This window comes from Pinus tabuliformis, chromosome 7 (assembly GCF_031772625.1).
Source record: "Pinus tabuliformis cultivar Carrire ecotype Pingquan chromosome 7, CPIR1, whole genome shotgun sequence".
Classification (NCBI taxonomy): domain Eukaryota; kingdom Viridiplantae; phylum Streptophyta; class Pinopsida; order Pinales; family Pinaceae; genus Pinus; species Pinus tabuliformis.
The window spans coordinates 390,370,958-390,386,447 of NC_142293.1; the positions used below are offsets into that span (position 1 = coordinate 390,370,958).

General features: G+C 39.6%; 1 protein-coding gene across 3 annotated transcripts in view; it reads right to left on the reverse strand.

Annotated features, from left to right (window-relative positions):
• Positions 1 to 15,490, reverse strand: part of EMB2766 (structural constituent of nuclear pore) — a 175,524-nt gene that overhangs the window by 37,057 nt on the left and 122,977 nt on the right. For all 3 annotated transcript variants that reach the window (XM_089458258.1, XM_089458259.1, XM_089458257.1), the window contains 2 exons: positions 4,695 to 4,782; positions 4,497 to 4,595 (listed from right to left, as the gene is read on the reverse strand). In XM_089458258.1, the coding sequence (XP_089314384.1) occupies positions 4,497 to 4,595; positions 4,695 to 4,782 (187 nt within the window). The remainder of the gene's footprint in view (positions 1 to 4,496; positions 4,596 to 4,694; positions 4,783 to 15,490) is intronic.

Genomic DNA, 15,490 nt, shown 5'->3' on the forward strand with positions numbered 1-15,490 from the left:
ATCAGATTTTTCTGCGGCCTCTGCCACCACCATCAATCCAAAGAAATCCAATTCGTTCTTCTTTAATACCCGTCTGCCCATCGCAGGAACATTGCCAGATTCCTTGACTTCCCCATTAGCACCCTCCCCTCCAACTACCTTGGGGTCCCATTGATAGACAGGCCACTCTCCCAGGCTACTTGGGAAGGCCTGATCAACAAGCTTGAAAAAAGAATTGCTAATTAGACCTTCAGATCTCTCAATCTGATCGGTCGTCTCATCTTGGTAAAATCTGTTTTACAGGCGATCTCGCTCTATTTGTACTCGGCTTTGGCTGCTCCAAAAGTGATCTCCAACAAAATCAGAAACTTGCAAAGGAATTTTTTATGGAGAGGAGCAAAAGAAAACCATAAATGGCTCTTGTGGCATGGGAAAAAAATTGCAATCCCAAAAAAGACGATGGCCTTTGGCTCAAAGACACAGACCTCCTGTGGAAGACCCTGGGAGCCAAAACTCTATGGAGATCGATTGCAAACCCTAACTCCCCTTGGGAAATCCTTTGGAAAGCTAAGTATACCCCTTCCCTCTCGCAGGAACAAATTATTAGGCTTAATGGCAGCATCAAAGGATCAGTTATGTAGGAATCAAGCGTGGGAGAACAGGGCAATCATTCAAAAACGTTGTTTCTAGGAGATTGGAAACGAAGGCAAGGCTCTCTTCTGGAAGGATGCTAGGAAACAAAGGTCTGAGCTTGATCAAGATCAATACCAACAAATCAAGACCAACATGCAAAATAAAGGTAGGACCAGAGTCAGCCAGTATTGGAAACCAAGGGTGGTTGGGGACAGATGGAGAATCTGGTTGGATCAAGAGGACTGGGCTCCCCACATTAATCATCAGTCTTGGTCTGATCTCTCATCAGAACTTCAAAAAAGACAAATCCTCCATGACTTCTCAGAGGATAAAATCCGATGGGGCAAGAATTCAGTCGGTCACTTCAATTTAAGTGAAGCCTACAAATACCTAGCCAAGCTTGATCAACTTCAACTTGACCCAAAATGGAATTCTATCTGGGACAGGAAACTCTGGTCTAAAATTTCTATTTTCCTATGGCTTGCTCTGCACAGAAAGATCTTAACTTGGGACAATCTAAGGAGAAAAGGCTTCATTGGTCCCTCCAAATGCCATCTTTGTCAGTTAGAGGAAGAAACCCCCAATCATCTCCTGAATGAATGTCCATACGCATCCAAACTTTGCAACTGGGTATTCTTGGTCTTCAACAGTTCGGATCGGGATCCCTCTACCATATAGAACACTATCGCGAATTGGAGACCTTCCTTCTCCTCTCACCCTTTGGTTAATCAGGCATGGAACTTAATACATGGTTTGGTCTCCTGGCCCCTATGGAAGGAACACAATGCCAGAACTTTCTGAGGCATCTCCACTCAGGAGGAAATTATATTATCTAAGATCAAAAGAGCAATTCGGGAAACAGTGGCTTCTTCCCCCATTCAGACTTCCAATGCCCCTCCCACCAATTCAGAAGCGAGAATTTTGTCTATGTTGGACCTCCTCCATATCAGAGTTCTCGAAGTCTTCTTCCCCGCAGGAATGATAAACAGAAAGACATATGGAGGTTGTCAGAGCTCGGCCCCATTAAGCTTAACTACGATGGCACAACTAAAGGTAACCCAGGCCTGGCCGATTTTGGAGGTGTCTTTAGGAACTCAAAAGGCGAAATAATATGGATTTATGAGGGTAACATAGTTTCAGCAACAAACAATGCCACTTCACTTCACGCTCTGGAAAATGGCATTACTAAAGCTAAGTCCATTGATCGTGGAAGGGGACTCCACTCTAGCCACTTATAGGCAAGAAACTTCAGTAGCGTATCAAGGTGGATGAAGTCTCGGACAGTTGGCGCCTAGACAAAATTATACAGAGAATCCAACACAAAATAGACAGCGTGGCAAGCCTACACTTTCAGGCCATGAGAAGGAACGACAATAAGCTCGCGGACAAATTAGCAAATGAGGGTACAACGAGGACCCTTCAATTCAACACCAGATCATGGAATGACATGGACGATAGTGACCTTCATCAGCACTGTGCAATGATCAAAGACAAAGACAATCAAATTAGCAAACAATAATTGTTCGCGCACCCTCCATCAACTCAAGGATGATTCTAAGCATTGGAAGAATCATGACACTGCAGCGCACACGCCCAAACCAATCCTTGGCACACTTGATGTGTTGGCCTTTCACGCCACCTCCCTCCTCCTCTGTGTGGTCGCCACCATCTCGTCACATCCCGTCTACAAGGCTCCTCCTCCACTTCCTCATCTTCGTTCTTCACACACTTCCCCTTCTCGCCCCCCCCCCTCTCCGCTCCACGCTTCCATTGATCCCCAGGCTTCTATTTATTTCCCCCTCACCCTTCTTCCTCCCGTCATTCGTGCTGCTCTCACACCCCCCCACCCCGCACTTCCTCCGCTCTCTGGTTTTTCTCGCCCCCAGCCCCTCTGTTTCACTCATGGCCCTGAAGCGCAATTCCATTCCTGCCTCCAGTTAGGGAGCAGGCATAGTCACGCAACCTCCCAATGGCATTCTCTGGGTTCGCCCCCCACTACTCGCGCTGAGACCTCCACCAGGCGCACAGCTTTGAACTACGCAATGTTCGTAAACGCATAAACTCAAGATAGCATCGCCAATGTGGAAGCCCAAGCAAATGTTCTTCGCAAAGAGGTTACGTCTGATGAAATAGATGCAAACTTTACCTGGATCCCTAATCTTGCCCTCACCAGAGCGCGCGAGAACCTTTATGCGCGCACCATAGAAACATGGTGGCAGATGAAAACAATCATGGGTCTTGCAATGCAGGAGCAGGAGGAGCGCACTAAGGCGCTTGAAACTAAGATTGGCAACCTTACGGAGAAGTTGTTTATCTATGTTGAAGTCGTCCAACATTGTCGTTTCATTACTCGAGTACACCGTCATCAGGAAGAAATCAACAGTGAGAGTCCATTCAATTGTTGAAGGCTCACCAAGTATCAATAAAGAGATTGTTGGAGCCTCCTCCAGTGATCCGAACACTACTGCGCCGCAGGAGGTGAGTACTCAAGAGACTCCCATCAGCCTGGACGAAGACCCAGTCACCACTAACCAAGAATGGTTACAGCAAGCTCTTTTTTGTCTCTTTTCTCTCGTGGAGGATTGTCTGTTGCAAACTACTCAATCTCCGAAATAAACACCCCAGGCCTAGTCAGTACAGCGACGGCTATGATCTATACTCTCTTTTTTTAGTATGTTGTAAAAAGGGTTCCTTTTTGGTTCTTGGAAATTCTCCACTGTATCTACCATAGGCTACAGAACCCAATTTTGCCAAAGTTTCAATGTAAAAGGAGAAATACTGAAGCCAGAACAGACGATTATGTTGGTCCTTGTGTCGGGCTCTCCCCCGCACAAACCAACCAATGTAATTACTCACTTCTTTCAATAATAATTATATATTATTCACAAAAAAAATAATGAAAATGGTAAATTGCCCGCCATACTCTCTCCGACCACTAGAAGTCACTTCTCAACATCTCATCCTGTAGATCTTCTTGTTTTGGTTCCAATGAGCTGAAGTGTTCCATCAAATAATCTTCCCGAAATGCCACCTTAAGCATAAATAATTAAGTTAGACGCCATAATAATGCTAATTTCTGAAATTTGTCAGAATGCAAAGAAAAGAAAAGCAAATTGTGTGGATAATGGAATCTGCCAAGTGAATGTCATCAAATTCCATAAAAACTCTTCAAAATACCCCCGGACCCGTAATCCTGATTCCTGCCCCTGTGGCATGGCCATCACATACCCTGGAAACCCATCCCAGCTGTACTATAGAGGAAAATAAAAATGGGGACATGACAGTGTACTATATAAGTGCATATCCACATGTCAAGTAAACCATTCTAACATCTCGATTCTGCAGGCATCAAAATAATATCTGGAAGTTTATGACTTTAAACATACAAAATACCCAACTTTGCACTAATTTTCATTTCTTTTAAGTCAAGTGCAACAGCATGAGGTTCAGGAACTTTAGCAGAGATTTTGAAAACACTCTCACCGTAGTTCTCATGATGAAAATATCATCAAAGCATCAACAATCTTATCCAAATTGAATAACTTAATAATACGATATATTTCTGTTGCAAAAAGAACATCTCCTAACTCAAAGCACAAAAAAGTGTCCAAATTCGCATCTGCATTACAAGGACAGGAATTACAGCAATTCTTTTTTTATTTTTGAATGCAAATGATCAAAGTGGAAATATAAATAGACACATGAAGTTACTGACACTAGCCGAAGTGAAAAAGTCATGGAAATATGCAGGGTGTATGTGTATACAGCAAGATATAATGGCTATGGCCTGAACACCTTGTGTGTCTACAATAGACATCATTCTCTTGAATTAATTTTTATAAATCTCTTCGGGCAACTATAAAAAGCCATCAAAATACACTTACCTTTTCGTCAATCCAAACCAGGGAATTCAATTGATTGTTCAAAATTCTTACTACAATGTCCAGCGGACTGATCCCATCAGAGCTATCCAAGTCCCCACCCTGGAGGGAAAAAATACTTCTTAAATTCGTAAACTTTTAATAACAAGAACACACCACTCAAAATCAACCAATATTGCACTCAAGCTTACACTAACATACCTGATTTGCATTTACAGTCTCTATTATTCGCTTAATTTGTTCTCCCATCTGCTCCATTTCTCTTTCAATATACTCTGCCTGTTCATACCTGCCATGCACGAATCCACATTTTATAAAAGGCAGTATCTATGCAATATGCCAATAACTAAAAAGTCTGGGTTAATATCTAAATGTGAACCAAACAACTGAAGTGGTGTAGAGTAATTTGTAAAACTGAAATAAAAAATAAGGAATGAAAGAACTGAGAAGATATTTTAGTGACATGTTAATCTAAAATAACTAAAAGAAACTCACTGTCCAACTGACTAAAAGCTTTATAGGAATCATATTTTCTCTCTTCAGTGTTACGTTTGGAGTGTAAACACATTAGAAAGAACGTTAGAGCTATGAATTCTCTAAACCTTACATAACTAAACAAATAGTCCTCAACACATCTGAAGAATCTGTTTCCACACCGCACTTCACCATCAGAAGTCAAATTGCTCAGCACATCTGTTTGTTGATTTTTCAACTGCAATAGATACAAGCACTAATTTCTGAAAACTGATAATTACTTCTAATGATCTAGATATTATTTTCGCACTTCCAGTTTATCATTAAGAAATTACACATCGGAAATTAAACCATAAATGTGTTGAAATATGTAACTAGGTTTGGTCTTCATAATCACATATGTAATCATGATTTTATGTATTTGTTGTAAAGAGAAAAAAGAATTTATTATTGTCATTCTTGAGGAATGGGTTTTATGCTCGAGGGAAATTTATTTTTAGGTCAAGCACCCATTGAGTGCTTCTAGGGCTTGTCATTTAATCTACAAGTCAATTGAGTCATTGTCATGTATGGAAAACTCTTTTGGGACTGTTACATATTGTAAAGAAAATTATTTGAGTCAAAAATAGAGTCAAAGTCCCTCGAAGACCTAGTCAATGTGCAAGCAACAAGTCGGCCTTCACAAAAGACAAGTTGGCCAAAGGACAGTGACAAGTCGGCCTTGCGGAAATCATGATAAAATTGTGATTTTATCGGAAAATCGCGATTTCCAAATTTCACCGATAAAATCGCGCAATAATTACAATTTTGTTTTTCAACGATTTTTTGAAATAACCGTGATTTTTTCGAAAAAATCTCAATTCGATTCAAAAAAATCGTGGGCCATGCAGACAGCGAGTTTATAAGAGCAAAAAACATGATTTTTGGAAATCATTTGCACAGACAGCGGCACGCCGACAGCGACGGGGTTTTGCAGTGACCTCTTGGTCGTTTGGGAGCTAAATCCGCTGATTGGAGGAGAAAAACGGAGTGAGAGCTAAGGAGGAGACGAATTTTCTCCATCAAACCGGTATGGGCACCAAAATTTTGTGTTTTGTAACTTTGTTTTGATTTTTTTTTATGTTTTTGGTTGGTTTTGGAATCTGAATAACCCATTGTTTATCAAAAGAATTCAATGGGTTATCAAATATTTTTGAATTGATTTGAATCTTGATGGGGTTTTTGTCATTTGATTTTTCATTTTGTTTGTTAAAAACTTAAATTGTCAAAAATTCCATGTGTTTTGTCATGTTACTCATGTATGTAATTTTTTTTTTAGTTTTTGTAAATTGTAAGATTGTAACTTGTAAATTGTAATCCTTATTTTGCCATAGGTTCACCGAATCACCATTCAACTTCAAAGTTCAAAGTCAAACTTCATCTTACAAATTTAAAACTCAAGAATCCAAAGTTCAACCAAGTTACAAACATGCCAAGGAAATTGGACCCTCTGTGGGAATTTGGTGAACCTGATGGAGGGTTTGATAGAATAAACTTGTCTTGCAAGTTGTGTGGGCAGCATATGTCAAGGAGGGTTTACAGATTGAAGTATCACCTTGCACAAATCCCTGGATTTGATGTAAGGCCTTGCACAAATACAAATCCTGAAATCATTTGAAAAGCCATGAGATCATTGGAAAATTTAGAGCACAATAGAGAGGCCAAAGCAGAAATGAAGAAGCAACTAACAAAGTTTGTGTTAGGCTCAGGTTGAACAAGTGGCACTGTTCTACTTCAGCATCAATATCTACAACCAACCCGGTAGCTGCCTCATCATTTTTTGTTCCTAGAACCACGCCTAGTTGACAGCCATCTATCACTTCAATACTTAAAAAAACTGAGAAAAAACAAGCTAACAAGTTGTTGGCCAAATTTCTCCTTTGGAGTGATATTCCTTTCAGCGTTGCAAGGAATAATCCATTTTCCCAGCCTATTGTTGATGTTATTGCAACTGTTGGCCCAGAGTACAAAATCCCTTCTTATGACTTTAGAGGCCGGATTCTTCAAAATGAAAAGGTTGACTACACCAAAAGATTGGAGGAGTTTAGGGCATCATGGGCACAAATAGGATGCACTGTGATGTTAGATGGTTGGACCGACCAAAAGGGGAGAACCCTTATAAACTTCTTGGTTAGTTGTCCCAAGGGGACTATGTTTATGAAATCTGTTGATGCATCTTCACATATCAAAGATGCAAAAACTTTATGTGATTTGTTGGATGTGTTTATTTTGGAGGTGGGTGCAGAACATGTTGTCCAAGTCATAACGAACAATGCTGCAAATTATGTTGCTGCTGGAAAGATGCTTATGGAGAGGCATCCTACTTTATTTTGGACACCTTGTGCTGCACATTGTATTGATTTGATGTTGGAGGACATAGAGAAAATTTTCTTTGTCAAAGATATTGTTGTGTCATCAAAAAGCATTACAAAATTTATATATAATCATACATATGTGCTTAGCCTGATGAGAAAATTCACCAACAACAAGGAGTTGGTGCGCCCCGCCATTACACGGTTTGACACCAGTTTCATATCTCTTCAATCCCTCTTGAATTCTATGTGGGATGTGAAGAGAATGTTTCTTTCAGAGGAGTGGCGTGCTTTGACAATGAGCCGCAAACCAGAGGGAGAATGTTTCTTTCAGAGGAGTGGCATGCTTTGACAATGAGCCGCAAACCAGAGGGAGAGGCCATATACAGACTAGTTTCATACCAAGAAGACTTCTGGGCGGAAGTGCAAAGGTTCTTCGATTAGTTGATGGTGAGAATCCCGCAATGGGCTATTTATATGAGGCCATGGACAGGGCAAAAGAATCCATTCGGGCCTACTATGATGATAAGGGAGATGAGGGGTTTCAGAGACAACTCCTATGGGAAATGATTGATGAACGATGGAACAACACACTCCATCATCCCATTCATGCAGCAGGGATCTACCTGAACCCCGCATTTTCTTACCCATGTGGGTTCGTATTTGATGATGAGATCATAGATGGATTCTTAACCTGTGTCCAAAGGATAGTGCGATCTCCAGCAGAACGTACAGAAATCTCCAAAGAAATTGAGACATACAGGATGGCAGGTGGCACATTTGGCTTTGACATGGTTGTGACTGATAGGATGACTAAAATGCTAGGTATTTTTTAGTTTGTTTCAAATTTCATTGTTTCTTCAAGTTCATAACTTCATACTTTGCTTCAACTTTCAAATTTCATTTTTTTCTTATGTTTATTTAAAATTTTATTTGTAATTTTGTTGTAGATGCATGGTGGAGAATGTATGGTGCCAGGGTACCCCTTCTGCAAAAGCTTGCCATTCGAATCCTCAGCCAAACATGTAGCTCCTCAGGATGCGAGCGCAGCTAGAGTGTATTTGAAAAAATACACAACAAGAAGTGCAATAAGTTAACACTTAAAATATTGCAAATTTCCAAATAATTTTTTCAATTCATTAAACAATATTTTTTTTTATAATTATTATTTTATGATCTTTGTACAGGTTGGAGTCCCAACGACTTAATGTCATGGTCTACGTCTACTACAATCTTCGATTGTGGGTGAGGCAACTTGAGAGAATACCTGATATGGAGGCCATCTCATTGGATGGGACTGACACCTTTGTTGCATGGAGGGTTGAGGCCGAGAGGCCTCTCATGGAGTCTACTGATGATTGGTTAGAGCAGGAGGTAGTGGAGGGGGAGGAGGAGGAGGAGGCCGAGCAACAGGAGGAGGAGGTGACACCACCTACCCGAGCTACCCCTACCACCAGTAGAGGACGTGGTCTACCTCCTATAGCTCCTAGTTCTTCAACTTCTAGAGCATAGCAGAATCCACTGCCAACTCCATCGGCATCTACATCTAGAGAGAAAGGGAAAGCTATTGCATTTTCTCGCAAGAGGGACAGAGGAAATTAGTAGTATTAGACCTTAGTTATTTGGTTCACTTCATTGTATATGACATTATGACGCATGAGATACATTATTATATTTTTTGTTGATATTTTGAGGCTGAGTTGGGAGTCATGAGTCAGGACTTACTATTTAGGACATGATTCATTGTTATGTGTGATGTAGCACTAGAAATGATATTAAACACCTTATATATTAGTTCTTTTATCATATTTATGTGTCAATGTATTTACTTTATGTTGTAGATGCTTTAGATATTAAAAAATTTGAAAAAAAAAAAATGAATATTTTTGTATGTTACAATTTTCCCCCCAATTTTTACGATTTTTTCCCCTCGCCAATAATATCCCTATAACGATTACTGCAACATTGGATGCAACAAGAAGCCTATATAAAGAAGACTCAACATCATTTGCAGGGGACATCAATCAAGTTCATAGAAGGACATGAAGAGCGAAAGGTACCTAGCAAAGGGAAGGAGAATCCAAGGAAGAAAAAAACAAAGTTTCTAAATATCATTTTGGGCTATACACCTCACACGTGTGAAATATTTAAAGCTACTTTCTGCGGCAAAAGTACCGAATTGCAGTCATACAAGGAAGCCGAGATTTTCCTCTAAAGAAGTTTCCATTGCAAGCTGAGTTCCCTAGGAGAAGAAGCCATCCATAGTGAAGGAGAAAAAGAGGGTAGAAATACCTTATCCTTCCACACATGCTGAAACTAGGGTTTCTGCAAAAGCCAAAAATTGCAGTCCCAGTTGCAGGTCCGACGTTGAGGTTGAAGCAGGGAATTACAGCAGTTGTGAAGTTGGATTGACTTGGGTTGATTATGCTGGAAGAAATCCCTTCAAAGAGAAGTTGACTTGGTCTTAGAGGGGTCTTGGTCAAGGGTCATAGATCTTGGAATTCGTCATTCGAAGTTCTATAGGAAGAGAAGAGTTCTTGTGGGTTTTCCTCTCAAATGGAGAGGTTTTGGCCCTGGCTGATCGCCTATATGTTGTGTCCTCTTGTCTCGTTGTTCTTTATCGTTTTGGCAGTTGTTTGTTGACAAGAACAATAATTATAATAGGTTATAAACAAGAGGCTAATCAAGTCAAGTAAAATTCATCACAAGCAGTTATCAAAGAAAAGAGAAAGTACCTAATCTAGTTGCCCTAAATTTTTCAACAAAATGTACCGGAACAATAGAGACCACAATGCACAAAGATGACACAAGATCTACCCTGGGAAAACCCAACAACCTTTTTCCTTAGAGAAACTCTTCAATTCAACAAAAGATGCACCTAATTCGGCTAGTCAATATGATGGTAAAATTGACCAACAATACAATGGTGAAACTATAATGAATAGAATTTGTTTACACTATGATACCAAATAACGAACATAATTTGTTTATGCTCTAATACAAATGTAACAAACGAAGTTCATACTCACAAGTTAAACACTCCAAAATGTTGAAAAGTGTAACTAGGTTCGGTCTTCAAAATGACATGTGTAATTGTAATTTTATGTAATTGATGTAAAGAAGAAAATAAAATTATTTTCGTAATACTTGAATCATGGGTTTCATGATCAAGAAATTTTATTTTAGTTAAGGTTCCCATTGTGAGCCTTTAGGTTTTGTCATCAAGTCATAAAAGTCAAATTGAGTCAATGTCATGTATGAAGGACCCTTCTTGGGCATGTTACATTTGTATATGAGTCATTAAAAGAGTCAAAGAGGCCTTCGAAGACCAAGAAAAAGTACCTTCAACAAGTCGCCTCCAAGCAAGAGTAATGGAACCTCACCTAAGGACATGTCGGCCTAGATCTTTGTCAAGTCGGCTTATATACATGGGAAAACTACTATAAATAGGTAGTTTGACTAAGGAGTTTAGACTTCTGTGATCCATAACATTGTTTAGATAATCTTCGGCAAAATCACATAACCAATCTTTTGTCGACGCGTTTCGAACCAACCAGTGTGGTTCATCGTCAGGACAAGTTGAAGAACCAATCCGGCTTAGCGTGATTAAATAGAGTGTGCAGAGACTCCAACAGCTATAATGCTAACGGCTAATTTTGACCAAGATCATTCGGTCAAAATTAGCCGTTAGCATTATAGCTGTTGGAGTCTCTGCACACTCTATTTAATCACGCTAAGCCGGATTGGTTCTTCAACTTGTCCTGACGATGAACCACACTGGTTGGTTCGAAACGCGTCGACAAAAGATTGGTTATGTGATTTTGAGGTAGTTTGACTCTCATTTGAAAGCAAGCAATTTGGTCACGGTCTGAAATAAGAAGTGTGAAATACACTCAAGAATAACTCTCATCCAAGCGAAGAAGAAGGGACTAGAAGTCGAGTTCATTTTGGATCTGTTTAGGGTCACTTTGATATCACATGTGCGAAGAAGAGAGGGATCATTTGCTGCAGAAGAAGTCGAGAAGAGATTGTAGACATCTTCGGTAACCAAATTTGGAGAAGGACAAGTCAAAAGAGAAGCCCAGTTAAGCTAGAAGGAGACTTTATCCTAAGTGAAGGAGTCAAAGGCATTATCTAGAAGGTGACACTTTCCAAGAGCTACAACTAGGTTTCTAAATTAGGACCGAAAGTTGCAGACCTGAACCAAGGGGCGGAAGCTCTGAAGGATAGCCGAGAAGAAGGAAGAAGGCTAAGTTACCAGGATTTGGATACAGATACGAATACAAATCCGAATTCGCTAGGTTCTCGAAAATCCAAAATCCAGATACGGCAAGGATACATCAAGTACAAAAAAATTAAAATATAAGAATATTTTAAAAAATTTAAAAAAACACTTTAGACTTCAAAAATAAAATATTCCCTGAAACCATCAAACACTTTTAGAATTATCTTCTTGAACTCTAATAATAAGATAAGAGCACATGGACAAAAGATGTGGTATTTCTAATATATTGATGCTTAGAGTGAATATACGTCATGTGATAGATAAGACTAACATGGACTAGATAAGACTATACAATTAATATATATATATATGGGCTTAGGACTATATGGACCAATAAACTGACTCCAGGCCCCACACAATCAATAAACCTCACACAAACCATACACATTATACTATACCATATACTTTTTAAAGAATGGCTCCACACAATAAACACACATATTCGTTACTATATGGCTCCAATCAATCAATACAAATAACACTTAAAAAACAATATATTTGTGGTGTAGTAAGTGGTGTTGTAGAGATGCAACGTTAATGAAGGAAGTGTAGGCAAAGAAAGTGTTGTACGAATGTCGTGTTTATGGAAACGAAACCATTTACATGGTCTGAATCCCATTTTCTGGTCACGCGAAGTGGAAGTGGAAAAGGGTTGCCCACTTGTGTCTTTTCTCTACCTAACCCACCCACCCGGAATTAAAGACGAGTTTCAATGGAATTGGGGAACAATAAAAAATTGAAACAAACTCTCGATACTTCGAAGAACAAAACTGAGGTTCGAATATCGGAATACGAGTGCGACGAAGTGTTAATAGCTATAACATCGAAGGGTGATGAATAAGTCGATGATGAATGAGTAATGGTGATGAATAAACAGTTGGTCTTTCCTTCCCTTTATAGCATGTTCCGCCTATTCCTGGAGAGTAGGGTGCAATACTGACAAAGAGGGACCACAGTGCACACTTTAAACTTTAACAAAAAGACAAAAACTTAAAATCATTAAAATCACTCGCAACATGTGATTTTCACTTTCGTTGGTTCCAACAAATTTATACGGGATCTGTTTCCATCGACAAGGAGTGGTTTCCGCAAACCCTAGATTTGCCACCTGTCGTATTTTCCATGTATTCTAGTGGATCCGAATCTAGATCAAATCCGCAGATCCGAGGATATTGGCCCTCCCCCTGTCAGATCCGGTAACTTATGAAGAAGGATCAACTCAATATCTGGGAGAAGTCATGTCTGATAGAGAAATGACCACAGTAGTACTAAAAGCACTATCAAAGGAGTGGGGTAACTTTACTTCAAGTATTTATGGGAAGAAAGAAGCTACTCCATTGCAGGATCTATGGTCACTATGCAAGATTCAAGAATCCAAGCTCAAGGCAAAATCTGATGTAGGATTAGGAAAACAAAACCAAGCATATGCTACAATGACAAAAAGAAAGAGAAAATTTGGAAAATTTGGTTCGCAAGAAAAAGAAGAAGAACATGGCTAAGATTCAATGCTATGGATGTCAAGAATATGGGCATTACAAGAAAGATTGTCTTCAGATTGAGAAGGACAATAACAAAAGAATAAGAGAAGAAACCCATATCACCAAGGAAGTGGAGGAAGTTGAAAAGAAGAAATCCAAGAAAGAGGAAGTAAAAGATCTCTATTATTATTGAGATAGTCTTCCTCACCTAGCTCTTTTCAAGTTATGTTTTCAAATTTTCCTATTGTAAAGTATAACTATTAGGAACCATTAGAAGCATGATAGAATTTATCATGTTAAGAATGGCATCATAAGAAGCATTGGAAGCAAGAGCTCGTGACATCATCATAGGGAAGCATGGATGATAGTTGAATTAGGTTTATGAAAGGATATAGCTCTTGGTAACATCAATCGAAGCACTTATGGATAAAAGAAAAAGGAAGTCATTCGGCACAAAGCTCATCATACATCAATTAAGAGGAAACTTCTACTGAATGAGGATACTTAAGATCCTCTATTGGAATCTTCAACGGAAGGCACACCAAACAAAAGGGAGCAAGTGTTTCATCAAGAATTTCAACTTGGAGGAATTCATGAAAGAATGGTATGGTGTCAAGGGATTGAAGTTTTCAATCAAGGAATCTGTTGAAGGAAGATGACCTAAAATAAGAATCAGGTATGAATGCTTATATTTGATAATTTGGAGTAATGTCATATGGTTGCCGATGACATGGATAAATGCTCTACTTCGAGAGCTTGATCAAAAGGAAAGGATCTCCACCATTGAAAAGATGCCGGAAAGCATGGGTCACACATTGACTAGATGAAAACAACATAATATGTCCTCATATGAAATATGAGGTGGTTGACATTAATTGGAGGAAATATGATCGGAAATTCCTGAAAGGAAATGTGTGAAGAAAGAAAGGAAGAGATCATGAAATAAGCAGCTATGGAGAAGGCAATCAACATCCAAGGATTCAGATTATGGATCAAGGACCATTGTTGTATTCTGGACCCCTACGAGATGCAAGGCGAAGGTTGGAGTGCACATAAACAAGATCCTCTACCTTTTGTGAGCCCAACCTATTACGCTTCACAGAATGAATAAAACCATAAGTGCTCCAATTCCTTTCTGCTGATGAAGAGCTTGCCACTTGTGAAAGAATACGAATGGCAAGGTTTTGCAAATGTACACTATTTGCTCCATGACAAATCCACCACCTAACTAGATTCATGGTGCTTCTCTCCTCCACAGCTGATTTATCTGCATAATCATCTATTCCTGCAGCAAAACTGGCAAATTCTTCCTTTACCTCCCTGTGTAGATGAGAGGAAACATTCTCGTAAGGACTTTTTTCACCCCAGTAGCCACCTCTCTATCCTTATGGGGTGCCTTCCTCTTCCCATTGCTTTGAGCAATAAGCTCCTCATCATAAAATTTGGGGTTCAAGGCATGTGCTAAAGTGTGCAATGGAGTGTTGAAATTGTTCCACCCATCAAAAATGATTTTCTTGACTAAACCAGCAAAAGGATCATCAACAAACAAAAGTTGTGGAGACTCTTGCGAAATGATTTCCATAGTTTTCTCAACCATGGAATCCATGCCATCATATACCTCTCTTAAGAAAGGTTGGTCAGTGTCAACACTCCGAAGAAGCTCAAATGCAAGGATTGTGAACTTTAGCAAGAAATCTACCTTGCTCCACCAATCCTCATCAACGCACAATCTACGCACCATATATCCTCGTTCTGAATATGCTTGTCTCCACTCAACCCAAAGTTGACTCGCCACCATAGAAACTAATGCATGCTTAACCTCGACAAGGCGACGCAACATCGGGTAGTTTGAGGCATATCTTGTCTCAGCAACTTTTAACAACTCCAATTTGGAGTACTCTCGAAATATGGCCTGAGATTGGTGGTGGTTGGTGATGAATTTGACAATCTCCCTTGCTTCCCCTGTGATTTCCTTTATCCATGAAACTTTGTTCTCGATCTCCTCTAAGATCATATTCAGATTATGGACAATGCATGGTGTCCAAAAGATGTGGTCATACCTCCCCTCAATAATTAAACCTGCAGCTTTGCAAACTGGTGCATTATCCGTGATAACTTGCACCACCTTGTTAGGCCCTATTTGTTTAATAGCTTTTATAATAACATCAGCAATGAACTGTGCATCTTTTACCTCTCCCGAGCAGTCCTCCGCCTTGATAAACATTGCTCCTTTGGGGGAAGTGGCAATGATATTTATCAACGGTCTACGCCTTGTATCTGTCCATCCATCTGAGACTATGGTAACCCCAGAGCTACTCCATGAAGAACGAATTGGTGATAAAATATCCTCAACAAGCTACTTCTCATTTTTGAGAAGCTGAGTTCTGACTTTCTCATAGTTGGGCCCCT